The sequence below is a fragment of the Oncorhynchus nerka genome, linkage group LG14 (assembly GCF_034236695.1).
Source record: "Oncorhynchus nerka isolate Pitt River linkage group LG14, Oner_Uvic_2.0, whole genome shotgun sequence".
In the NCBI taxonomy this organism is placed as follows: Eukaryota; Metazoa; Chordata; class Actinopteri; order Salmoniformes; family Salmonidae; genus Oncorhynchus; species Oncorhynchus nerka.
In genome coordinates, this window is record NC_088409.1 from 65,129,053 (window position 1) to 65,156,649 (window position 27,597).

A 27,597-nucleotide genomic window follows, 5' to 3' on the forward strand; every position below is an offset into this window, starting at 1 on the left:
CGAAACGTATTCAGGCCCCTTGACTTGTTCCACATTTTGTTACAGCCTTATTCTAAAATGGATTCCATTGTTGTTTTACTCATCAATCTACACACAATACCCCATAATAACAAAGCAAATACAGGTTTGAGAATTTTTTGTAAAAAAAATTATGAAATATCTCATTTACATAAGTTGTCAGACAATTTACTCAGTACTTTGTTGAAGCACCTTTGGCAGTGATTACAGTCTCGAGTCTTCTTGGGTATGACACTACAAGCTTAGCACACCTGTATTTGGGGAGTTTCTCCCATTCTTCTCTGCAGATCCTCTCAAGCTCTGTCAGGTTGGATGGGGAGCGTTGCTGCACAGCTATTTTCAGGTCTCTCCAGAGATGTTCGATCAGGTTCAAGTCCGGGCTCTGGCTGGGACACTCAAGGACATTCAGAGACTTGTTCCGAAGCCACTCCTGCGTTGTCTTAGCTGTGTGTTTAGGGTTGTTGTCCTGTTGGAAGGGGAACCTTTGCCCAAGTCTGAGGTCATGAGCGCTCTGGAGCAGAATCTTGCTGTACTTTTCTCTGTTAATCTTTCCCTTGATCCTGACTAGTCTCCCTGTCCCTGCTGCTGAAAAACATCCCCACACCATGATGCTGCCACCACCATGCTTCACCGTAGGGATGGTGGCAGGTTTCCTCCAGACATGAAGCTTGGCATTCAGGCCAAAGAGTTCAATCTTGGTTTCATCAGACCAGAGAATCGTGTTTCTTATGGTCTGAGAGTCCTTTAGGTTAATTTTGGCAAACTCCAAACAGGCTGTCGTGCCTTTCACTGAGAAGTGGCTCTGTCTGGTCGCTCTACCATAAAGGCGTGATTGGTGGAGTGCTGCAGAGATGATTGTCCTTCTAGAAGGTTCTCCCATCTCCACAGAGGAACTCTGGAGCTCTGTCAAAGTGACCATTGGGTTCTTGGTCACCTCCCTGACAAAGGCCCTTATCCCCGAATGCTCAGTTTGGCCGGGCAGCCAGCTCTAGGAAGAGTCTTGGTGGTTCCAAACTTCTTCCATTTAAGAGTGATGGAGGCCACTGTGTTCTTGGGGATCTTCAATGCAGCATATATTTTTGGGACCCTTCCACAGATCTGGGCCTCGACACAATCCCTGTCTCGGAGCTCTACGGGCAATTCCTTCAACCTCATGGCTTGGTTTTTGCTCTGACATGCACTGTCAACTGTGGGACCTTATATAGACTAGGTGCCTTACCAAATCATGTCCAATCAATTGGATTTACCACAGTTGGACTCAAATAAAGTTGTAGAAATATCTCAAGGATGATCAATGGAAACAGGATGCAGGAGCTCAATTTCAAGTCTCATAGCAAAGGGTCTGAATACTTATGTAAATAAGGTATTTCTATTTGACATGTTTTATACATTTGCAAAAATGTGTCATTATGGGGTATTGTGTGTAGATGTTTGTATCAATTTTAGAATAAGGCTGTAATGTAACAAAATGGGGAAAAAGAGAAGGGGTCTGAATACTTTACGAATGCACTGTATGATCTGAAGAGACTCCTAGAGAATGGTAACTTGGGGTATGGTGAGAAGGCTCTCACAGACGCTCGTCTACATTGATTTCCACCGTACTTTGATCAGTTGCAGACAACATTGTGTGTTTTGAAATGTATATATTTATTTTGTTATTCCTAGATTGGACAAAAATGTAATTAGCTCGCAAAACAGAATGTTGTACAGCATCTGTACTTCATCCGTTCTGGAAGAAACTGGATCCCACCGGATCCAAACCTCTCGGTTCCCTTGAACCCAAACTCACAGAGCAAAATGTAGTTGATTACAAGTGCACATGGACCTGTGGGATGGTTGATATCATGTGGTTGTAGGACAGATGTGATAGTTTGGGAAACTGCGAAGCAAGACATGGGTGTGTGGGGGTAATAGTGTAAATGAATACCTCACGATGAAGCTCTTCCATGCTACAGACACACAACAGTCTAATAACCCTTCAAATATAATTCAAATACAGTCATAATGATATTCATTTGAAATCCATTTCTAAATTGATCCCAGCCCTGGTAACACTACTTTACCACTCAATAAAAAGTCTATTCTGGGAACTTTATTTATTGTAGTAGCCCGAGGTGGAAATAAAGTTGAATTGAATTCAAATGAATTCAGGGAGCAGAAAAGACAGCAGTTAAGAGTCAGTTTCTTACACCATGTTCATACTTGAGGTTTCTCTCATCCTGCTGTGGTGGACAACCACAGCACAGCACAGCACAGCACAGCCTTCAGTGTCTCTGCCAACTTCGCCTACGATGTGTTGACAGATGGCCGGGATCTAGCAGTCACGCTGTTTCTCTCTTCATTCCAGCCGTTCCCGTTGATTGCAAGGCGTATGATCTTCACCTTTAAATACCGGTGACCGCAGCTTATTTTACACCTCGTTCAGATCTGAGAAAGACCGACCACGTTGTCCTCAGCTGATGTACTTCTGAGGCTTTTCCTGACAGAAGCATATGAAGTGTGGATGGGGAAGCACTGCGATACTCTTGGGGGTTTCATTTCAGCGCAGCCCATAGACAGCCGGACAGGGAGAAGGCTCTCGCTACCTGTTTCAGGAGGTCTGTGCAGTTCACAGGGGATCTCTAGAACAGAGAGCAAGCCACAAGTCAAAAGCAGCTGGCTGTTTTATCCATTGCGGTCGGAACTTTTCTGAGCTGAATGTAGCTGAACTCATACAACTGTGGCTTTTGTATGTATGATTGTGTTATCCACCTAACATATTCAGTTAGAGTGATGAGATCGCTACACCTCTCTGATTCACACTTGGTACATAGGCCACATTTAGCTTCCACTCTTGGACAGGGCTTGTCATATACACAGATGTAGCAGGGGCGGTGTGGAAACAGACACAAAAATATATATCTTTTTATTTGTTTATTTATTTATGCTTTGGCCACAAATACAAGTACAGGATAAGTCAACAAAATGATTGGTGTAAGAGTTAACAGAATAACAGAGATTTCCTCTGGACAGTTACTTTAAAGAAGTACAAGTAGTAAACGATCCCACTTGAGTGGGAATTCTGCTGATAGGCAAGATTAATATAACAATGGCAGATATTGAGGATGAAGAGAAGGAGGAACGAGCGACCAGGGACTGTGTGGGATCCTCAGCGGAAGCACGGAGCCGTGGTTTATTGACTCAAGTTTCTGTTTGCAGATTACATCTGAACAATCTCCCTTTTCAGCTGCGACGTGGTTCTTCCAGATGACCTGGCACCTGGGGGTCCCCTAGGGGCTTCTGCTGGGGAAAGTGTGATACGGGAGAAGAAGGCAACACATCTCTGGGGCACTCTACCTCTATTGCGTGGAGTATGATGAAATATTGAAGATACACATGCACACATTGAGTTTGTTGTTCCTATGTATTTGCTCTCCCATACCCTTTTGACACTGTTGCGTCGACCTGTGTGCGGGTACAGAAGTCAGCTGAACTGAAGCAATATTGTGCCATTTGGTGCCAGACCACTTTTTAGTGCCCTGTCTTAACCAGACCTAGATCAGAGCCCTGAGACGCTCTGCATCCATCCCGTTAGTCAGAAATGTACATAAACATTTACATTGGAGAGGGTCTCTGCACCACCTGGTCTCACTACTAGTGTCCACCAGGTCTCGGAACTAGGTCCTCTCTTGTTCTCCACCACTGCGGGTGCCATGGAGATTATAATCCCCAGAGTGGAAAATTGCATTAGCAATTTCCACTTTTTTTCCCCCCCTTCCCTTGAGTAGTCTCTAATTAGATTCTGAGGGTCTAATAAGAATAATTGAATCAGCATGCTCCCTCCACTGCTTGTTAACCAGGCCTCCAGGTGCTGCCGGATTTAGGAAGCTGTCTCACAACGCAGTAGTAGAGGTAGTCATTTTGTCACATACTGTGCAGACTGCCATTTTGGGGAGTGACTGAGCACGTGTGTCTATTTTCGTAGATGAATTGATTTTGACATTTGAAATGGCTGGGTGGAAATTATGTGAGGTGGGTTGTTTATTTCACACCTCTGTGTTTCAGTCACACTCATACAATATTGAGTAATCTCCTCCACTCTTTCTTATTAAAACTGTATGATTAGCTTAGCATAACTGTCCACTATATCAGACTGAACTGTTTAGGCCGTCATTGGAAATAAGAATTTGTTCTGAACTAACTTACCTTAGTTAAAATAAAAAATAAATATAATAATAATGGCGGAGTACTCCTGCTAAACCATACTCCCCATGACTAAAGATACAGCCACCAGGACTGTTGTGAGTCCACTGACTGCGGCCCTGACGGACAGCGCCGATTACCTGGAAGAGGCAGCGGATACCGTCTCTGAGTACAGTTTCTGTGAGGATCTCGTTATTCCCAAAAAGGAAGGCAACATCTTCCCCAGTAATAAATCGTGGGTAACTCAGGAATTAAAAGAGCTTCTCAACCCTCAACTCAAAAAGTGAGTGTTTAAATCAGGTGGCAGTAACAAGGACAGGAAAAATATTCAGAGGCAACTCAAAAGCAAAATGAAAGAGTGCAAGGCAGAACAAAAAAAATCGAAAACCTTTTCAAGGACAAGGACATGGTCCTGACGGCGTCAGGAACAAGGCACTTCAGACATGCGCAGACCAGCTCGCATTACCGTTCTAGAAGTTGTTCCAGCTGTCACTGAACAGTGGGATAATTCCAGACTCATGGAAGAAGTGACTGATTTTCCCAATACTTAAAAACAACAGGCCAAACCAATTGGCACACCGCGCCTCCAGGGGTGTTGATGATGCGTTACTGGACATGCTGAACAATATCGACCAACATTTCAAAGAATGCATTTCGTGAACTCTACCTCAGTATTGCTTATTACCACTGTGTGAATTTGTGTCTCCCAAATGGCGCCCTTTTCCCTATATTGTGCGCTACTTTTGATGGGTTCCAATAGGCAACAGTGTGCCATTTGGGATGTAGCTTTTGTCACTTATTTGACACAAATAGGGAACAGAGATGGTCAAATAGGGAACAGAGATGGTCAACTCTGACTTTGTCCCTCTCGGTATGGCTATAAAGAGAAGTGAGATTCACCATACGTAGGCTATATATGCCTTCACCATACAACATCTCATTAAATATTTTAGTAACAATGTTACAATATATCATAAGTGGATGCAAATAAGGAGACTGCATACAAGCATTGGAAATAAAACCTTCAAAGGGAAGCATTGTAGCCATCACTGTTTTCCGTCTTTGCAGATTGAAGGCACTAGTATCAACAGGAGGCAGGAATGTACAGGCAGCATGTGACTGGTGAGTTCTAACACACACATACATACATACACTCCCAGAGATGACCCATGTTGAACTGTGATAATGTTATGGTAAGTGTGATGCTGCCCTCTGCTGTACTGCGTATGTGTGTACTCTTACTATTTAGCCAGGTGTGAATGACTATAATCCTTTCAAGGCTCACTGCAGTCAAAAACTAGATGTTCCTGTGTTTTATATACAGTGCCTTGCGAAAGTATTCGGCCCCCTTGAACTTTGCGACCTTTTGCCACATTTCAGGCTTCAAACATAAAGATATAAAACTGCATTTTTTTGTGAAGAATCAACAACAAGTGGGACACAATCATGAAGTGGAATGACATTTATTGGATATTTCAAACTTTTTTAACAAATCAAAAACTAAAAAATTGGGCGTGTAAAATTATTCAGCCCCTTTACTTTCAGTGCAGCAAACTCTCTCCAGAAGTTCAGTGAGGATCTCTGAATGATCCAATGTTGACCTAAATGACTAATGATGATAAATACAATCCACCTGTGTGTAATCAAGTCTCCGTATAAATGCACCTGCACTGTGATAGTCTCAGAGGTCCGTTAAAAGCGCAGAGAGCATCATGAAGAACAAGGAACACACCAGGCAGGTCCGAGATACTGTTGTGAAGAAGTTTAAAGCCGGATTTGGATACAAAAAGATTTCCCAAGCTTTAAACATCCCAAGGAGCACTGTGCAAGCGATAATATTGAAATGGAAGGAGTATCAGACCACTGCAAATCTATCAAGACCTGGCCGTCCCTCTAAACCTTCAGCTCATACAAGGAGAAGACTGATCAGAGATGCAGCCAAGAGGCCCATGATCACTCTGGATGAACTGCAGAGATCTACAGCTGAGGTGGGAGACTGTCCATAGGACAACAATCAGTCGTATATTGCACAAATCTGGCCTTTATGGAAGCGTGGCAAGAAGAAAGCCATTTCTTAAAGATATCCATAAAAAGTGTTGTTTAAAGTTTGCCACAAGCCACCTGGGAGACACACCAAACATGTGGAAGAAGGTGCTCTGGTCAGATGAAACCAAAATTGAACTTTTTGGCAACAATGCAAAACGTTATGTTTGGTGTAAAAGCAACACAGCTCATCACCTTGAACACACCATCCCCACTGTCAAACATGGTGGTGGCAGCATCATGGTTTGGGCCTGCTTTTCTTCAGCAGGGACAGGGAAGATGGTTAAAATTGATGGGAAGATGGATGGAGCCAAATACAGGACCATTCTGGAAGTAAACCTGATGGAGTCTGCAAAATACCTGAGACTGGGACGGAGATTTGTCTTCCAACCAGACAATGATCCAAAACATAAAGCAAAATCTACAATGGAATGGTTCAAAAATAAACATTTCCAGATGTTAGAATGGCCAAGTCAAAGTCCAGACCTGAATCCAATCGAGAATCTGTGGAAAGAACTGAAAACTGCTGTTCACAAATGCTCTCCATCCAACCTCACTGAGCTCGAGCTGTTTTGCAAGGAGGAATGGGAAAAAAATTCAGTCTCTCGATGTGCAAAACTGATAGACATACCCCAAGCGACTTACAGCTGTAATCGCAGCAAAAGGTGGCGCTACAAAGTATTAACTTAAGGGGGCTGAATAATTTTGCACGCCCAATTTTTCAGTTTTTGATTTGTTAAAAAGTTTGAAATATCCAATAAATGTCGTTCCACTTCATGATTGTGTCCCACTTGTTGTTGATTCTTCACAAAAAAATACAGTTTTATATCTTTATGTTTGAAGCCTGAAATGTGGCAAAAGGTCGCAAAGTTCAAGGGGGCCGAATACTTTCGCAAGGCACTGTATATTTCCACACTATGAGGTTGAAATGATACTGTGAAATTGTGAAAGTTATGATAATGCCCTTTTAGTGTACGAGCTGTTTGAAAAGACGGCCTGAAATGTCTGCTTGTTTTGGTAGGATGGAGTTTTGGCCTGCTTGGTGACATGGCCCCAGGTGGTAAATCTGTTAATAGACCAATAAGAAAGAGAGTTCCAAACCTTCCCCTACCTACTCAGACCACTCCCAGACAGTCCTAGCTAAATCCTTGCTTGGCTCTTTCCTAAGAAGCAATTTTTTGCTTTACTTTTGACAATTTTAATTGAAAACAATCACAGTAAGGTACTTAATTGTTACCCAGAAATGATTTTATATTGAGATAAAAACAGCTACATTGGAGCCCCCCACCCCCACCCATCTTCTACCTCAGTCATTGTTAAGCCTCCTCCTCCTCCTCCTCTTCTCCTGCTCTTCCTCAGGCTGTTCTCCCATGTGGATGACCCCTTCCTGGATGACCCGTTGCCCAGAGAGTACGTCCTGTACCTGCGCCCCAGCGGACCCCTGCAGAATCAGCTCCATCACTTCTGGCAGCAGTCCCGAGTCTCCTGCGGAAAGAACAAGGCCCACAACATCTTCCCCCACATCACACTCTGCCAGTTCTTCATGGTGAGCCCAGGGGGAAATGACACGCCTCACGGTCATACATCAACACATGGATGCTCCTCTAATTCAGCTCACCATGAAGTATTATGATTATGTTACTTAACATTGACGTGTGACTCTTTATTTTTTATATTTTTATAACATTTTAATTGAACCTACACTCACAAAGGTGTTCTTTGGCTGTCCCAATAGGAGAACCCTTTAAAAAACACTAATTGGTTCCAAGTAGAACCCTTTTGAGTTCCATGTAGAACCCTCTGTTAAAAGGGTTCTACACAGAACCCAAAATAGTTCTAACTGTAACCAAAAAGGTTTCTACCTGTAACTGAAAAGGGTTCTCCTATGGGGACTGTGAAGAACCCTTTTGTAAACCCTTTTTTCTAAGTGTGTATTTATCCAGGAAGTCCCATTGAGGTCAAGAGACTGTATCATCTGTCTAGTACGGGCCAGTTTCCCAGACACAGATGAATCCTAGTCCCGGACTAAAACATGCTTTCAATAGCAATTCTCAATTGAGCAGACTTCTAAGTCCAGGACTAGAATGTCTATGTTTGGAGAACTGGCACTATTGTTGATGTAAGACTCAGTGTTTGTGTGGTACTCAGACTCTAACCTGACCCCCAGTGTGCAGACAACAAGGTGGACGCCCTGTTGGAGGCCCTGCAGGCCACGGTGGCCCAATGGAGGGGTCGTTTCCCTAGCCCCCTGCCCCTGGAGCTCTACACCTCCTTCAACTTCATAGGCCTCTTTGTTGAGGAGCAGATCGCAGAGGTCCTCAAGCAGTTTGCTGCTGACTTTGCTTCCGAGGCTGCCAGAAATGCTGGTAGGGACTCTCTCTGCCTGTGACACCTGGACACACACCCAATCTCCAGAATGCACTCAGCTCTCCAGAATATTCTCCGCTGTCTCCTGCCAATTGTTGCACATTCATTGTTTCATTGTGTGAATTGTTGGCCCTTTGATTGTTTATTTTTTATCAATCGACATTACATATGTAACCAGTGGGCCTAGTAAATGTAGCATTAATCTCCTTCATTTGGTTACATACATTTCTGTTAATGCATGTATTACAGTAATTTACTGCTCTCATTCTCAGAGTGGAAAATGTTGTTTGCAGAGTTCACAACCTGCTACACTTGTGAGAAACAAGTTTTGGTTTATTTCATAACTATCATTTAGGAGTTTTGTCAATTTTTTCATTGACTTTTGTTTGGTGTGCTCCATGTGAACAATGAGCATGTGTGTGGTTTCTCTGGTCTGATAACATTGAGGGCGAGCACACGCCTGAGCACGCAACCTGCTGAGTTACAATGTTGCACTTCACTAAGGACAGCTCAAGACAGATAGAAAGTGCGGAAGATAGGTGGAGTAGAGATTTTCTACTGTTTTTATTTGTTGCCTTTAGGCCTATGTATTTTACTTAGTTGAAAGTGGAAGGTATGGCCTATAGTTCCATGGCACGCAGATAGGTAGAAATGGTAGGATAAATTGTAAGCTTCCCCAAAATAAAAAAAACTCATGAGCTGCCTACAATCTTAGAAAAAAGGGTTCCAAAAGAGGTGAACCCTTTTTGGTTCCTGGTAGAACCCTTTTGGGTTCAATGTTAGGACCCTCTGTGGAAAGGGTTCTACATTGAACCCAAATGGGGTTCTACCTGGAACCAAAAAAGGGTTATTCAAAGGGTTCTCCTATAGGGACAGCCTTCAGTACCCTTTTAGGGTCTAGATAGCACCTTTTTTGTATGGTCTTTATCATAACACCCATTAAGAAAATGTGTGTGCGCGCAAGCACACAGGTGACTTTCTTCATATTCTTTACCTTTATTCACTCGTTCCTCCTCTCTCTGTCTCAGATGTCCATTTAGAGCCCCATAAGAAGCAGCTCCATGTGACGTTAGCCTACCACTTCCCCACCAGTCACCTGACCTCCCTGGAAAAGCTGGCTAAGGGAATCGAGGTGAAGCTAGGCTGTGATTGGCTGGCTGTCCTTTTTTCCCGGGACATACGGTTTGCCAATCATGAGGTAATAATAACCACCTTGTTTTCTGACGCAAACCCTGTCCACCTTCATTTCACATCCAATACTACTCTTGTACTTTCTACTAATCAATACCATGACATGGACCTTGTACATTTTACAATACAAGCTCATGAGGCATGTATAATAAGTTATATTCTTCAAGAATGGGAATATACAGTATAATTAATTTAGAAACGGCTGTAAATATCAGAGTGACCCTTTACAGGCTTGCTCATTTACACCTATAGCCTTGCATTGTACTGTATTATGGTGCTAGATAAGGCATGGGTGTTCTCAAGCTGTGTCCTTCCTTCCCTCTGTTGCAGACGCTGCGTGTGATGTATCCCTACGCCCCTCAGAATGAGGACGAGCTGGAGCTGGTCCCGGGCGACTTTGTCTTCATGTCTCCCTTGGAGCAGAACAACACTAGCGAGGGCTGGGTCTACGGGTCCTCCCTGGCCACGGGGCTGTCCGGCCTATTGCCTGAGAACTACGTCAGCCGGGCAGATGAGTGTGACACCTGGGTCTTCCACCGGTGAGCCCTCAGAATGTCCTGTGCCAGTTTGAGAATGTATTATTTTCACCAGCTTCTTACTTACAGCTCTCGGTCCACAACATGGGGGCTGGGGTCAATTGCATTTCAATTCATTCAATCCCGAAGGAACTGTAGATGAGCGTGGAGAGTTCTGCTCAGTAGTCAGTAGTGATGAATGAGTAGTAGTGAGTATGTGTGTCCTCTACCCTGTCCTCTACTCTTGTCCTCTGTGTCCTCTACCCTGTGCAGATCACACTCCTTCTTCAGTTGCTCCGCCTCCTCGGACAAAGTGAGCAGGGAAAGGGGCCTATTCGATGGGCTGCTGGACAGCCGTCTCCTCGACAACACAAGCCCTGGGGACACACCCACCTTGAGCCTCATCTGTCATCCCATGCAGGTACTGGACAGAAGGAAGTCTCTTTAACTGAACCATACATTTGTGATTTTTAGGGCCAGGAGCTTTTCCTGACCAGGATAACTAGTGCCTAGCATTTAATCTTGAAAAAGGATTATTCTTATTCTTGAAGAATGACTTCAATTCAGGGTTAGATTAAAATTAAAACGAATCGTGAAAAAACTATTTTAGTAAACTGAAATAAAATTATTAACAAACTAAAACTACATGGAAAATATTATCTTTGACTCCAAAACGAACTCAAATATAATAAAAACAATCATGAATTATGTTCAGTTTTAGTTTGTACGTTTTTTTTCTCACAATACATTTTTTAATAAAAAACAAATATAAAACCACAAAACTATAATACCCCTGCATCAATAGCAAAGCTGTTTTTCTGGTGTAAATCAAATCAAATGTATTTATATAGCCCTTCGTACATCAACTGATATCACAAAGTGCTGTACAGAAACCCAGCCTAAAACCCCAAACAGCAAGCAATGCAGGTGTTGAAGCACGTTGGCTAGGAAAAACTCCCTAGAAAGGCCAAAACCTAGGAAGAAACCTAGAGAGGAACCAGGCTATGAGGGGTGGCCAGTCCTCTTCTGGCTGTGCTGGGTGGAGATTATAACAGAACATGGCCAAGATGTTCAAATGTTCATAAATGACCAGCATGGTCAAATAATAGGTCTGGGACAGGTAGCACGTCCGGTGAACAGGTCAGGATTCCATAGCCACAGGCAGAACAGTTGAAACTGGAGCAGCAGCACGGCCAGGTGGACTGGGGACAGCAAGGAGTCATCATGCCAGGTAGTCCTGAGGCATGGTCCTAGGGCTCAGGTCCTCCGAGAGAGAGAAAGAAAGAGAGAATTAGAGAGAGCATACTTAAATTCACACAGGACACCAGATAAGACAGGAGAAGTACTCCAGATATAACAAACTGACCCTAGCCCCCGACACATAAACTACTGCAGCATAAATACTGGAGGCTGAGACAGGAGGGGTCAGGAGACACTGTGGCCCCATCCGATGATACCCCTGGACAGGGCCAAACAGGAAGGATATAACCCCACCCACTTTGCCAAAGCACAGCCCCCACACCACTAGAGGGATATCTTCAACCACCAACTTACCATCCTGAGACAAGGCTCCGCCACGGCACTACCCAAGGGGGGGGGGGTGCCAACCCAGCCAGGAAGATCACATCAGTGACTCAACCCACTCAAGTGACGCACCCCTCCTAGGGACGGCATGAAAGAGCACCAGTAAGCCAGTGACTCAGCCCCTGTAATAGGGTTAGAGGCAGAGAATCCCAGTGGAAAGAGGGGAACCGGCCAGGTAGAGACAGTAAGAGCGGTTCGTTGCTCCAGAGCCTTTCCGTTCACCTTCACACTCCTGGGCCAGACTACACTCAATCATATGACCCACTGAGGAGATGAGTCTTCAGTAAAGACTTAAAGGTTGAGACCGTGTTTGCGTCTCTCACATGGGTAGGCAGACCATTCCATAAAAATTTAGCTCTATAGGAAAAAGCCCTGCCTCCAGCTGTTTGCTTAGAAATTCTAGGGACAATTAGGAGGCCTGCGTCTTGTGAAGGTACATGAAGGTATGTACGGCAGGACCAAATCAGAGAGATAGGTAGGAGCAAGCCCATGTAATGCTTTGTAGGTTAGCAGTAAAACCTTGAAATCAGCCCTTGCCTTGACAGGAAGCAAGTGTAGGTAGGCTAGCACTGGAGTAATGTGATACATTTTTTTGGTTCTAGTAAGGATTCTAGCATCCGTATTTAGCACTAACTGAAATTTATTTAGTGCTTTGTCTGGGTAGCTGGAAGGTAGAGCATTGCAGTAGTCTAACCTAGAAGTAACAAAAGCATGGATTCATTTTTCTGCATCATTTTTGGACAGAAAGTTTCTGATTTTTGCAATGTTACGTAGATGGAAAAAAAGCTGTCCTTGAAACAGTCTTGATATGTTCGTCAAAAGAGAGATCAGGGTTCAGAGTAACGCCGAGGTCCTTCACAGTTTTATTTGAGACGACTGTACAACCATTAAGATTGTCAGATTCAACAGAAGATCTCTTTGTTTCTTGGGACCTAGAACAAGCATCTCTGTTTTGTCTGAGTTTAAAAGTAGAAAGTTTGCAGCCATCCACTTCCTTATGTCTGAAACAGAGGCTTGTAGCGAGGGCAATTTTGGGGCTTCACCATGTTTCATTGAAATGTACAGCTGTGTATCATCCGCATAGCAGTGAAAGTTAACATTATGTTTTCAAATGACATCCCCAAGAGGTAAAATATATAGTGAAAACAATAGGAGGAGCACCGAAATTTACAGCTGATTTGTCAGAGAACAAACCATTCACAGAGACAAACTGATATCTTTTCGACAGATAAGATCTAAACCAGGCCAGAACTTGTCCGTGTAGACCAATTTGCGTTTCCAATCTCTCCAAAAGAATGTGGTGATCGATGGTATCAAAAGCAGCACTAAGGTCTAGGAGCACGAGGACAGATGCAGAGCCTCGGTCTGATGCCATTAAAAGGTCATTTACCACCTTCACAAGTGCAGTCTCAGTGCTATGATGGGGTCTAAAACCAGACTGAAGCATTTTGTATACATTGTTTATCTTCAGGAAGGCAGTGAGTTGCTGCGCAACAGCCTTTTCTAAAAATTTTGAGAGATTCGATATAGGCCGATAGTTTTTTATATTTTCTGGGTCAAGGTTTGGCTTTTTCAAGAGAGGCTTTATTACTGCCACTTTTAGTAAGTTTGGTACACATCCGGTGGATAGAGAGCCGTTTATTATGTTCAACATAGGAGGGCCAAGCACAGAAAGCAGCTCTTTCAGTAGTTTAGTTGGAATAGGGTCCAGTATGCAGCTTGAAGGTTTAGAGGCCATGATTATTTTCATCATTGTGTCAAGAGATACAGTACTAAAACACTTGAGTGTCTCTCTTGATCCTAGGTCCTGGCAGAGTTGTGCAGACTCAGGACAACTGAGCTTTGAAGGAATACGCAGATTTAAAGAGGAGTCCGTAATTTGCTTTCTAATAATCATGATATTTTCCTTGAAAGAAGTTCATGAATTTATTACTGCTGAAGTGAAAGCCATCTTCACTTGGGGAATGCTGCTTTTTAGTTAGCTTTGCGACAGTATCAAAAAGAAATTTCAGATTGTTCTTATTTTCCTCAATTAAGTTGGAAAAATAGGATGATCGAGCAGCAGTAAGGGCTCTTCGGTACTGCACGGTACTGTCTTTCCAAGCTAGTCGGAAGACTTCCAGTTTGGTGTGGCGCCATTTCCGTTCCAATTTTCTGGAAGCTTGCTTCAGAGCTCGGGTATTTTCTGTATACCAGGGAGCTAGTTTCTTATGAGAAATGTTTTTAGTTTTTAGGGGTGCAACTGCATCTAGGGTATTAGGCAAGGTTAAATTGAGTTCCTCAGTTAGGTGGTTAACTGATTTTTGTCCTCTGACGTCCTTGGGTAGGCAGAGGGAGTCTGGAAGGGCATCAAGGAATCTTTGTGTACTGATCAATTCTCGAAAATGATGGGAAATGTTATGGATTTGAGTCCCCAATTCACTGTATTGTTTCTTAGGTGCTTCGGGTCAGCAGCAATCACTCTCGGCTGCCCAAGCGGACCCTGTTTGTCTGTCGGCACGGTGAGCGGATGGATGTGGTGTTTGGGAAACACTGGCTTTCACTGTGCTCTGACTCCAAAGGTGAGCAGAGTCAGAACAATGGTACTGGAGGTGCAATCCTAAAAGCAAGTGTGCTTTCAAAGGAGTCATACATTTTGAGTTTGGATGAATCTGATGTTTTTGATAGGATAGATAAAAGAGCAGTATTGTTTGTAGGTTTTGAAACCGTAACAGCAGTGTGCTGGGTTATGGTGTTCTGTTCTACAGGTAGATATGTGCGCACTAACCTGAACATGCCAGTCAGCCTGCCCATGTGGAGTGGAGGACACAGAGATTACAACATGGACACCCCCATCACTGTGTTTGGTTCCACACAAGCACGAATAGTGGGTATGTGGTTGTCAACACATAGTAGTAGGCTATGTTATCTGCCCAATTCCATATCTCATGTTTCATTGCAGCGTGATAACAATCTATTCCCCTGTCTATTTGTCTGTCTGTGTTGCAGGCGAGGCGTTGTTGGAGAGCAACACAGTGATAGACTTTGTGTACTGTTCGCCCTCTCTGCGCTGTGTCCAGACTGCTCAGAACATCCTCAAAGGTAACCAGCCTGTAGCTACTTGCCACTACAAATCCTATTTAGGATTTTTTTTAAACATCCATAATCCTCTATAACATTTGATGAAGACTTAAAGGGGCCATGTGCAGTTGCTACATCCATTTTGGGGCTGAGGTTGGAGTGTTGTGGCGTCTGTTCTTGCAGCGACACGGTCATTTGTGCTCAGGTCTCTTCCTGTTTTTCTTTGTCTGTTTAAAGTGTTTTAAAGTTGCGAAGCACTGCAATCCTGCCCACATTACAACTAAGCACAAGGTCTGCACTAAAGACATTGAACTCATTGCTCAGGGCCGGGCGCAGTGCACGCTAACCAAGGTTGCCAGGTGCACAGTGTTTCCTCCGACACATTGGCGCGGCTCGCTTCCGGGTTGGATGCGCGCTGTGTTAAGAAGCAGTGCGGCTTGGTTGTGTATCGGAGGACTCATGACTTTCAACCTTGGTCTCTCCCGAGCCCGTACGGGAGTTGTAGCGATGAGACAAGATAATTACTAACAATTGGATACCATGAAAAAGGGGTAAAAAAAAAAAAAAAAAGCTGGACTCCTGAAACTACTTAAGGCCTCCAGGACTGTTTTGAGTCCACTGACTGGGCGGCCCTGACGGACAGCGCCGATGACCTGTAAGAGGCAGCGGATACCGCATTACCGTTCCAGAAGTTGTTCCAGCTGTCACTGAACAGTGGGATAATTCCAGACTCATGGAAGAAGTGGCTGATTTTCCCAATACCTAAAAACAACAGGCCAAACCAATTGGCACACCGCGCCTCCAGGGGTGTTGATGATGCGTTACTGGACATGCTGAACAATATCGACCAACATTTAGAAAAGACAAATAGCCTAATCAAAATTGTATTCATTGACTTCAGTAGCGCGTTTAACACTATCCAACCCCAACTACTGGTGAATTTTGGTGTCAACTCTCTACTGATCAAGTGGATTAATAGTTTCCTTTTGAACCGTACTCAACAATTGAAGTTTACCTCCGCCATCTCTACATTTTGAACGGTGAATACGGGAGCCCCTCAGGTTCGCGTGCTTTCACCGATACTGCACACACTGTACTGTTAGGTTCTAAATACCAGAGTAAGAAGTTGACGGACACTATAAAAGTTCCAACCAAGTTTATTCACCCAATTGATCGAACAGCTGAACAGATAAAAACACATTTCCACCAGCGATAGTATATATACCCCAATTTGGGTGGAGTCTCCTCTCTAAACATGAAATCTTTATTGCTAGGCAGGAAGTTAAGTGATACGGGCAATAAACTGATCCTTCTCCCTTAATGTGACCTGACCTGACCTCGACCCCCTTCCCCGCGAAACCACATATCTCCACCCTTATCAGTGTCTGCCACATGTGATTACCTTTATTTTACTCATTACATTCCGAGCTTAATTTCCTCCACCATATACATTCCTCCTACAGATAACCATTAACTTCTGGTGTAGACCCTAGACTATAGCACTCAATATTTCAATAGGATACCTGATAATTAACAATATTCCAAGTTTAGCCAGAACTCATCAGCACACAAACGATTGTCAAGCCTCTGACGCAGCCCACATTTCTTTGTTTAATATGCAGATGACACCGCTGTGGAGGGTTTCCTCCACCCAGAACAAGCCTCTCTTCAAGGTTTTGTTAGACGAACTGCAAGATTTGTCCAGTGGTGTGCAAATAACTTTCTTGAAATAAACGTTAAGAAAACAAAAGAGATGGAAATTGATTTCAGAAGGAACAAAACTCCACTACCACCTACGAAAATCAATGGGGAATCAGTTGATAGAGTGACCACATATAAGTACCTGGGAATCTAAATTGACAATACACTGAAATTCAATGACTGTGCCTTTGCAAAGATAAAGAAATTGCAACAGATAATGTTTTTTTTTTAATGCAAACTGAACCATTTTAATGTTGACTGCCGTATCTTACAAATGTACTATAAATCTGTCCAGAGTGTGCTGTACTGTTATGCAGGTGAGTGAGGACCCAACAGCGATTCAACAGAAACAGAGTCTTTTAATGTCCAAACAGGGAAAACATAAATCCTCAATCTTTACAGGAGATGTCCAAACAGGGAAAACATAAATCCTCTATCTTTGCAGGAGAGTCCTCCTTCTAGTAGTAGAGGAGAATTGCAGGGCTAGCGGCAACAGACTGCAGGTCCCTCTGGGTAGGCGCGGGCCGTAGAGGACAGAAACACCTGCTCACACGCAGCATCTGATGAAGAGGCAGATTACGACAGGACGGGACAAGGGCAAAGCAAACAAGAATCCGACAAGGACAGAAGCAGAAACAGAGAGAGAAATAGAGACTTAATCAGAGGGCAAAAGAGGAGACAGGTGTGAGAGAGTAAACGAGGTCGTTAGGAGAATGGGGAACAGCTGGGAGCAGGAACGGAACGATAGAGAGAGAGAGATAGTAACCTAATACGACCAGCAGGGGGAAACGAAGAGAAGAGAAAGCACAGGGACAAGACATAACATGACAGTACCCCCCCCCACTCACCGAGCGCCTCCTGGCGCACTCGAGGAGGAAACCTGGCGGCAACGGAGGAAATCATCGATCAGCGAACGGTCCAGCACGTCCCGAGATGGAATCCAACTCCTTTCCTCAGGACCGTAACCCTCCCAATCCACTAGGTACTGATGACCATGGCCCCGAGGACGCATGTCCATAATCTTCCGGACCCTGTAGATAGGTGCGCCCTCGACAAGGATGGGGGGGGGGGAGACGAACGGGGCGCGAAGAAAAGGCTTGACACAGGAGACATGGAAGACCGGGTGGACGCTTCGTCGCGGAAGAAGAAGTCGCACTGCGACAGGATTAACGACCTGAGAAATACGGAACGGACCAATGAACCGCGGGGTCAACTTGCGAGAAGCTGTCATAAGGGGAAGGTTACGAGTGGAGAGCCATACTCTCTGACCGCGACAATACCTAGGACTCTTAGTCCTACGCTTATTAGCGGCTCTCACAGTCTGCGCCCTATAACGGCAAAGTGCAGACCTGACCCTCTTCCAGGTGCGCTCACAACGTTGGACAAAAGCCTGAGCGGAGGGGACGCTGGACTCGGCGAGCTGGGACGAGAACAGAGGAGGCTGGTACCCGAGGCTACTCTGAAAAGGAGATGAAGGAAGCGAGTTGTGAGCGTATTCTGCCCAGGGGAGCTGTTCTGCCCAAGACGCAGGGTTACGAAAGGAAAGACTGCGTAAGATGCGACCAATCGTCTGATTGGCCCGTTCTGCTTGACCGTTAGACTGGGGGTGAAAACCGGAAGAGAGACTGACGGAAGCCCCAATCAACTCCCTCCAAAATTGAGACGTGAATTGCGGACCCCTGTCCGAAACGGCGTCTGACGGAAGGCCATGAATTCTGAAAACATTCTCAATGATGACTTGTGCCGTCTCTTTAGCAGAAGGAAGCTTAGCGAGGGGAATAAAATGAGCCGCCTTAGAGAACCTATCGACAACCGTTAGAATAACAGTCTTCCCCGCTGACGAAGGAAGACCGGTAATAAAGTCTAAGGCGATGTGAGACCACGGTCGAGAGGGAATGGAAAGCGGTCTGAGACGGCCGGCAGGAGGAGAGTTACCGGACTTAGTCTGCGCGCAGTCCGAACAAGCAGCCACGAAACGACGCGTGTCACGCTCCTGAGTGGGCCACCAGAAACGCTGGCGAATAGAAGCAAGCGTACCCCGAACGCCGGGATGGCCGGCTAACTTGGCAGAGTGAGCCCACTGAAGAACGGCCAGACGAGTAGGAACGGGAACGAAAAGAAGGTTCCTAGGACAAGCGCGCGGCGACGGAGTGTGAGTGAGTGCTTGCTTTACCTGCCTCTCAATTCCCCAGACAGTCAACCCGACAACACGCCCCTCAGGGAGAATCCCCTCGGGGTCGGTGGAGGCTACTGAAGAACTGAAGAGACGGGACAAAGCATCAGGCTTGGTGTTCTTAGAGCCCGGACGATAAGAAATAACAAACTCGAAACGAGCGAAAAACAGCGCCCAACGAGCCTGACGCGCATTAAGTCGTTTGGCAGAACGGATGTACTCAAGGTTCTTATGGTCAGTCCAAACGACAAAAGGAACGGTCGCCCCCTCCAACCACTGTCGCCATTCGCCTAGGGCTAAGCGGATGGCGAGCAGTTCGCGGTTTCCCACATCATAGTTACGTTCCGACGGCGACAGGCGATGAGAAAAATACGCGCAAGGATGGACCTTATCGTCAAATTGGGAGCGCTGGGACAGAATGGCTCCCACGCCCACCTCTGACGCGTCAACCTCGACAATGAACTGTCTAGAGACGTCAGGTGTAACAAGGATAGGAGCGGATGTAAAACGCTTCTTGAGGAGATCAAAAGCTCCCTGGGCGGAAACGGACCACTTAAAGCACGTCTTGACAGAAGGGCTGTGAGAGGAGCTGCCACCTGACCGAAATTACGAATGAAACGACGATAGAAATTCGCGAAACCGTGAAAGCGCTGCAGCTCGACACGTGACTTAGGGACGGGCCAATCACTGACAGCTTGGACCTTAGCGGAATCCATCTGAATGCCTTCAGCGGAAATAACAGAACCGAGAAATGTGACGGAGGAGACATGAAAAGCGCACTTCTCAGCCTTCACATAAAGACAATTCTCTAAAAGGCGCTGGAGGACACGACGAACGTGCTGAACATGAATCTGGAGTGACGGTGAAAAAATCAGGATATCGTCAAGGTAAACGAAAACAAAGATGTTCAGCATGTCTCTCAGTACATCATTCACTAATGCCTGAAAGACAGCTGGAGCGTTAGCGAGACCGAACGGCAGAACCCGGTATTCAAAGTGCCCTAACGGAGTGTTAAACGCCGTTTTCCACTCGTCCCCCTCCCTGATGCGCACGAGATGGTAAGCGTTACGAAGGTCCAACTTAGTGAAAAACCTGGCTCCCTGCAGGATCTCGAAGGCTGAAGACATAAGGGGAAGCGGATAACGATTCTTAACCGTTATGTCATTCAGCCCTCGATAATCCACGCAGGGGCGCAGGGTCCCGTCCTTTTTCTTAACAAAAAAAAAACCCCGCTCCGGCGGGAGAGGAGGAAGGGACTACGGTACCGGCGTCGAGAGCTACAGACAAATAATCTTCGAGAGCCTTACGTTCGGGAGCCGACAGAGAGTATAGTCTACCCGGGGGGGGAGTGGTACCCGGAAGGAGATCTATACTACAATCATACGACCGGTGAGGAGGAAGGGAGGTGGCCCTGGACCGACTGAAGACCGTGCGCAGATCATGATATTCCTCCGGCACCCCTGTCAAATCACCAGGCTCCTCCTGTGAAGAGGGGGCAGAAGAAACAGGAGGGATAGCAGACATTAAACATTTCACATGACAAGAGACGTTCCAGGAGAGGATAGAATTACTAGACCAATTAATAGAAGGATTATGACATACTAGCCAGGGATGGCCCAAAACAACAGGTGTAAAAGGTGAACGAAAAATCAAAAAAGAAATGGTTTCGCTATGATTACCAGAGACAGTGAGGGTTAAAGGTAGCGTTTCACGCTGAATCCTGGGGAGAGGACTACCATCCAAGGCGAACATGGCCGTGGGCTCCCCTAACTGTCTGAGAGGAATGTCATGTTCCCGAGCCCAGGCTTCGTCCATAAAACAACCCTCCGCCCCAGAGTCTATCAAGGCACTGCAGGAAGCTGCCGAACCGGTCCAGCGTAGATGGACCGACAAGGTAGTACAGGATCTTGAAGGAGAGACCTGAGTAGAAGCGCTCACCAGTAGCCCTCCGCTTACTGATGAGCCCTGGCTTTTACTGGACATGAAATGACAAAATGACCAGCGGAACCGCAATAGAGACAGAGGCGGTTGGTGATTCTCCGTTCCCTCTCCTTAGTCGAGATGCGAATACCCCCCAGCTGCATGGGCTCAGCACCTGAGCCAGTGGAGGAAGATGGTAGTGATGCGGAGAGGGGGGAAACGGATAATGCGAGCTCTCTTCCACGAGCTCGGTGACGAAGATCTACCCGTCGTTCTATGCGAATAGCGAGTTCAATCAAAGAATCCACGCTGGAAGGAACCTCCCGGGAGAGAATCTCATCCTTTACCTCCTCCGCGTGGAGACCCTCCAGAAAACGAGCGAGCAACGCCGGCTCGTTCCAGTCACTGGAGGCAGCAAGAGTGCGAAACTCTATAGAGTAATCCGTTATGGATCGATTACCTTGACATAGGGAAGACAGGACCCTGGAAGCTTCTTTCCCAAAAACTGAACGATCAAAAACCCGTATCATCTCCTCCTTAAAGTTCTGATACTGGTTAGTACACTCAGCCCTTGCCTCCCAGATTGCCGTGCCCCACTCACGAGCCCGTCCAGTAAGGAGAGATATGACGTAGGCGATCGAGCTGTACCCCTGGAGTACGTGTTGGGCTGGAGAGAGAACACAATATCACACTGGGTGAGGAACGAGCGGCATTCAGTGGGCTCCCCAGAGTAACACGGTGGGTTATTAATTCTGGGCTCCGGAGACTCGGAAGCCCTGGAAGTAGCCGGTGGATCGAGGCGGAGATTGTGAATATGTTTCGAGAGGGCGGAGACTTGGGCGGCCAGGGTCTCAACGGCATGTCGAGCAGCAGACAATTCCTGCTCGTGTCTGCCTAGCATCGCTCCCTGGATCTCGACGGCTGAGTAGAGAGGATCCGAAGTCGCTGGGTCCATTCTTGGTCGGATTCTTCTGTTATGCAGGTGAGTGAGGACCCAACAGCGATTCAACAGAAACAGAGTCTTTTAATGTCCAAACAGGGAAAACATAAATCCTCAATCTTTACAGGAGATGTCCAAACAGGGAAAACATAAATCCTCTATCTTTGCAGGAGAGTCCTCCTTCTAGTAGTAGAGGAGAATTGCAGGGCTAGCGGCAACAGACTGCAGGTCCCTCTGGGTAGGCGCGGGCCGTAGAGGACAGAGACACCTGCTCACACGCAGCATCTGATGAAGAGGCAGATTACGACAGGACGGGACAAGGGCAAAGCAAACAAGAATCCGACAAGGACAGAAGCAGAAACAGAGAGAGAAATAGAGACTTAATCAGAGGGCAAAAGAGGAGACAGGTGTGAGAGAGTAAACGAGGTCGTTAGGAGAATGGGGAACAGCTGGGAGCAAGAACGGAACGAAAGAGAGAGAGAGAGATAGTAACCTAATACGACCAGCAGGGGGAAACGAAGAGAAGAGAAAGCACAGGGACAAGACATAACATGACATGTACTTTGGTCTGATATGCGTGTTCGGAAACATGCGAGTGCAAGACCAAGTCAAGCTTCAGCGCTTGATTAAGACGACGGGAACAATAATTGGTATAGATCAAGAATCAGCCACCAACCTGTACACAAAACTCATCCTCCTAAAGCTTGAAAGCATTTTATAGGACGGTACTCATCCCCTTCACTCAAAACTCAGTCACAGCAGCATTCGGACAAGAGGAAAGAGACTTCTTCAAGAGAATATTAAAACAGATAGATATGGGGACTCTTTTATTCCAACAGCCATTAGGTTGTATAATAGATAGTCTGTTTGTCCCTCCAGTATATATTATATTGCACTTTCCCTTTAAATGTGAAGCCATTGCACTTTGAATGAATTATTTTGTGTAGTTTCTGTGTTTTCATGTTTTATGTACTGTCTTTTGAAACACATGACCAAATGAATTTGGCGGGATAATGATGGGATAATAAAGTTGATGTGAATCTGAATCGGAATTATATGTAAACAATCTCATTTATAAATGCTTCATAAGCTTAGCAACTGTCATACCCCATCAGAACCAAAATATGTTTTTTTTACTCCAATGTTTCTAAACAAGTAAATGTAAACATCCACTGTATAGCCTACAAACATGGTTAAAACGATCATATTATATCATGGATGGTCAGTTCTTGCATCCATACCTGTGTCCATAGCTTTGAAAATGGTTACATTTCTCCGGCCCCATCCCGAAACAGTGGCAGGGAGTACGCTTTGTTATTGTTTCAACCGTGGATTGCCCCTTTAGTGGTAGAAATGCACTTACTGTATGTAGATCTGAGAGGGGTTTGATACCATTAGTCAATTTGTAGTATTTCCCTTTCCTTCTGATGGGCAGTAACGGTGCGTGGGTATTAAAACCTATGTGTTGTGATAATTGCGTTCTTTGCTTTCTATAACCGGTTAGTTCATATGCCTTAACACCGGGATATTTAGGCCTAAGGCCAAGACAATAAGAAGACACAGTGACAGAGTAAATTCAACTACACCTTTGTTTCATCACAAAACCACAAAGCATATTGCATGTAACAAACAGTGACAAACAGCAAGTTAATGTTCCAAAATGTTCAGAATCCTAAACAACTATTGATTTATAACCACCAAGTTGCAAAGAAAACACGAGCTGCCTCCACTATAACAGCACCATTTCAACTTCAAGATATCAACATCATCAAATCACCTATGGTTCGTCTAATACAGTCTAAAAGAGACCAAAAACAATATAGTCCAATTAACGTAAGCTAAATATGATGTGGCTGTCCATGGTTCTGATTTCTGTGTGTGTGTGTGTGTGTGTGTGTGTGTGTGTGTGTGTGTGTGTGTGTGTGTGTGTGTGTGTGCGTGTTCGTGCAAGTAGAAAAAACATGTTGGCTCACCCTACTTGTAGAGAAACACCAATGCCATCCCCCTCTCTTTCATGTTACTGTTTGACGGCAGGGTAGCCTAGTGGTTAAAGCGTTGGACTAGTAACCGGAAGGTTGCAAATCTGTCGTTCTGCCCCTGAACAAGCAGTTAACCCACTGTTCCTAGGCCGTCATTGAAAATAAGAATTTGTTCTTAACTGACTTGCCTAGTTAAATAAAGGTACAAAAAAAAAATGTCGACGAAACGGTCTATTACAGTACACGGTTTTCTTTGTTCTTTTCCTAGGCTACCTGGCTAAAATGCTTACTCTGGTAGCCTAACTTCCTTTCATGGGCAACGTTAGCTAGTTAACATTAACCTTCTACATCTAGCTACATATTGAACTTCCATCCCCTCAGGCCAAGGGGACAATGTATGAATGAATGGTTGGATCAGAATTTCCGTTATAATCATTGGCCAGTACAGACAATTAAGTAAAACCACAAGTCCAAATCCCTAACTCCATCCATGGCTAATTTAGGAAAGGAACTATGTTTAGCTAGCTAGCTAGCTTGCCACCAGAGGACAACAACACAACGAGATGCAACAATTCATTTTTTTTCTGTCAATGAGTATGCTCTCAATGTGATTTGACGCCAAATCCAAACTGGCTTCCCTTGAGACTTTTTGGTGCGTCAGGACCATTCACAGTTGAGCTCACTCAGTTTAGCTCAATGCTGATTGGCTATTATTTTATACGGGTGGCAACAATGTCATACTCTTTTGGATCAAACAGTATCAGATAAATGGCCTACACATACAGAGACAGAAGGGTGATGTTTTGCTCGCTCGGATGCTTTCTCCGGTGAAATACATTCAGCCTCTTGTGAATTGAAGGAGAATTATGAAGCACAGAGAGCCGAAAGATAAAAGATTTTTTTAAATATTAGTAAATTATTATTATATATACAGTACCAGTCAAGAGTTTGGACACGCCTACTGATTCCATCCATGAATATATGCCACTGCTGATAGGCTAAGGGAAATTGTCTCCATATCGCTTACATTAATCCAATCGTTTCAATCCAATGCTTTCAGATCTACATAAATGCCTAGGGGCTAGGGCGCTACGGGTTGTTTTTGGACAGGGCTTTTGTGTGTAGCAGAGGCTGCAGTCTTCCTCTTTTGCTGATGTGCCTCTCTGTCTCCCCTTGCAGGTCTGCAGCAGGATGGCAAGCTGAAGATCAGAGTGGAGCCAGGGCTATTCGAGTGGACCAAGTGGGTCTCTGGGAGCTCTCTTCCTGCCTGGATCCCTCCCACAGACCTGGCTGCATCCCACTTCACTGTTGACACAACATACAGGTGATACAGGCAAGACTGTTTCCTGGTTCACCTCCAACCTGTAATCTTACTGGCCATTTACACTATACAAGCGTCACTCGTCTAGCCACGCTAGCCTCGCCTTCATGTGGGTGCTAAGAAGCTTGAAAGCATGCTAGGTAGTGCTACGTATCAACAGCTATTGTCAGCCAATCCAGTAGGGGTTGGAAGCTATGGTGAGATTCGATTGGTCACTCGCATAGCGATATCACCGAGGATTTGAAGAAAATTCTGCCCGTCCTTTTCAGCTTCCACGTCCGTGCTCACATCGCTCAACAGTCCCCCGCCCACTCCGCTTCTTTGGCTTTCCTTACATTTACAATGAACAGTGGTGTAAAGTACTTAAGTAAAAATACTTGAAAGTTATTTTTGGAGTATCTGTACTTTACTAGTTATATTTTTGACAAATTTTACTTTTACTTCACACATTCTGAACGAAAGTGATGTACTTTTTACTCCATACATTTTCTCTGACACCCAAAAGTACTCATTACATTTTGAATGCTTAGCAGGACAGACAAATTGTCTAATTCACACACTTCTCAAGAGAACATTCCTGGTCATCCCTACTGCCTCTGATCTGATCTGGCGGATTCACTGAACACATGCTTCGTTTGTAACTTAAGTTCTGAGTGTTGGAGTGTGCCGTGCCCCTGGGTATGCGTACATTTAAAAAATATTTTAAAAACATGTTGCCGTCTGATTTGCTTAATATAAGGAATTTTAAATGATTTATACCTTTTTTCTTTTGATACTTAAGTATATATAAAACCAAATACTTTTCGACTTTTACTCAAGTTGGTATTTTACTGGGTGACTTTAACTTTTACTTGAGTCATTTTCTATTAAGGTATCTTTACTTTTACTCAAATATGACAAAAGGGTACTTTTCACCCCACTGAAAATGAATGGCTTCCAATGTTTCACAGCACGATGCCGCTTCTATGTGTAAACGCAGAGTTAGGCCCAACCCCTAGTCCCTCCAGCCTTGGACCTAGGCACAGCTATAAAGAAACCAGATATATACAAATAATATGGTCAACATTCCATTAAGACTATCATAGAAGATTATGGAGCTACTACGATATTGCCTATCCTTATTTAATTCCTTCTGACCTATGTACATGAAGTGTTAAAGGTAGGGGCTAAGGGTTGTTGCTGGACGGGGCCAGAGCCTTTTCAGCCATACCTCTGTCTCACATGTTCTCACTGTTTCTTCCCACAGACCTCTCATACCGATAACCAAACTTAGCGTGTCGGAGTCCTATGACACGTACATGAGCCGGAGCTACCAAGTGACCAAAGACATTCTGTCTGACTGCAAAAACATGGGTAATTATGGTGCAGGGTTCAGTCACTGCTGTGGCTTTGGATGGGATGTGAATAAAAATAACAGTCCTGGGTTCAATTAGTACTTACAGTGGGGCCAAAAATTATTTAGTCAGTCACCAATTGTGCAAGTTCCCCCACTTAAAAAGATGAGAGAGGCCTGTAATTTTCATCATAGGTACACTTCAACTATGAGAGACAAAATGAGAATAAAAAATCCAGAAATTCACATTGTAGGAGTTTTAATGAATTTATTTGCAAATTATGGTGGAAAATAAGTATTTGGTCACCTACAAACAAGCAAGATTTCTGGCTCTCACAGACCTGTAACTTCTTCTTTAAGAGGCTCCTCTGCCCTCAACTCGTTACCTGTATTAATGGCACCTGTTTGAACTTGTTATCAGTATAAAAGACACCTGTCCACAACCTCAAACAGTCACACTCCAAACTCCACTATGGCCAAGACCAAAGAGCTGTCAAAGGACACCAGAAACAAAATTGTAGACCTGCACCAGGCTGGGAAGACTGAATCTGCAATAGGTAAGCAGCTTGGTTTGAAGAAATCAACTGTGGGAGCAATTATTAGGACATGGAAGACATACAAGACCACTGATAATCTCCCTCGATCTGGGGTTCCACGCAAGATCTCACCCGTGGGGTCAAAATGATCACAAGAACGGTGAGCAAAAATCCCAGAACCACACGGGGGGACCTAGTGAATGACCTGCAGAGAGCTGGGACCAAAGTAACAAAGCCTACCATCAGTAACATACTACGCCGCCAGGGACTCAAATCCTGCAGTGCCAGACGTGTCCCCCTGCTTAAGCCAGTACATGTCCAGGCCCGTCTGAAGTTTGCTAGAGAGCATTTGGATGATCCAGAAGAAGATTGGGAGAATGTCATATTGTCAGATGAAACCAAAATATAACTTTTTGGTAAAAACTCAACTCGTCTTGTTTGGAGGACAAAGAATGCTGAGTTGCATCCAAAGAACACCATACCTACTGTGAAGCATGGGGGTGGAAACATCATGCTTTGGGGCTGTTTTTCTGCAAAGGGACCAGGACGACTGATCCGTGTAAAGGAAAGAATGAATAGGGCCATGTATCGTGAGATTTTAAGTGAAAACCTCCTTCCATCAGCAAGGGCATTGAAGATGAAACGTGGCTGGGTCTTTCAGCATGACAATGATCCCAAACACACCGCCCGTGCAACGAAGGAGTGGCTTCGTAAGAAGCATTTCAAGGTCCTGG

At 44.9% G+C, this 27,597-nt stretch overlaps 1 protein-coding gene across 1 annotated transcript in view; it reads left to right on the forward strand.

The window, feature by feature from the left end:
* LOC115141704 (ubiquitin-associated and SH3 domain-containing protein B-like) overlaps nt 1–27,597 on the forward strand; it is a 48,200-nt gene that overhangs the window by 12,710 nt on the left and 7,893 nt on the right. The window contains exons 2-12 of the mRNA XM_029680845.2: nt 5,269–5,322; nt 7,603–7,789; nt 8,411–8,609; nt 9,639–9,808; nt 10,132–10,340; nt 10,590–10,737; nt 14,338–14,461; nt 14,648–14,770; nt 14,889–14,981; nt 24,853–24,997; nt 26,241–26,347. Coding sequence (XP_029536705.1) covers nt 5,269–5,322; nt 7,603–7,789; nt 8,411–8,609; nt 9,639–9,808; nt 10,132–10,340; nt 10,590–10,737; nt 14,338–14,461; nt 14,648–14,770; nt 14,889–14,981; nt 24,853–24,997; nt 26,241–26,347 — 1,559 coding nt within the window. The remainder of the gene's footprint in view (nt 1–5,268; nt 5,323–7,602; nt 7,790–8,410; nt 8,610–9,638; nt 9,809–10,131; nt 10,341–10,589; nt 10,738–14,337; nt 14,462–14,647; nt 14,771–14,888; nt 14,982–24,852; nt 24,998–26,240; nt 26,348–27,597) is intronic.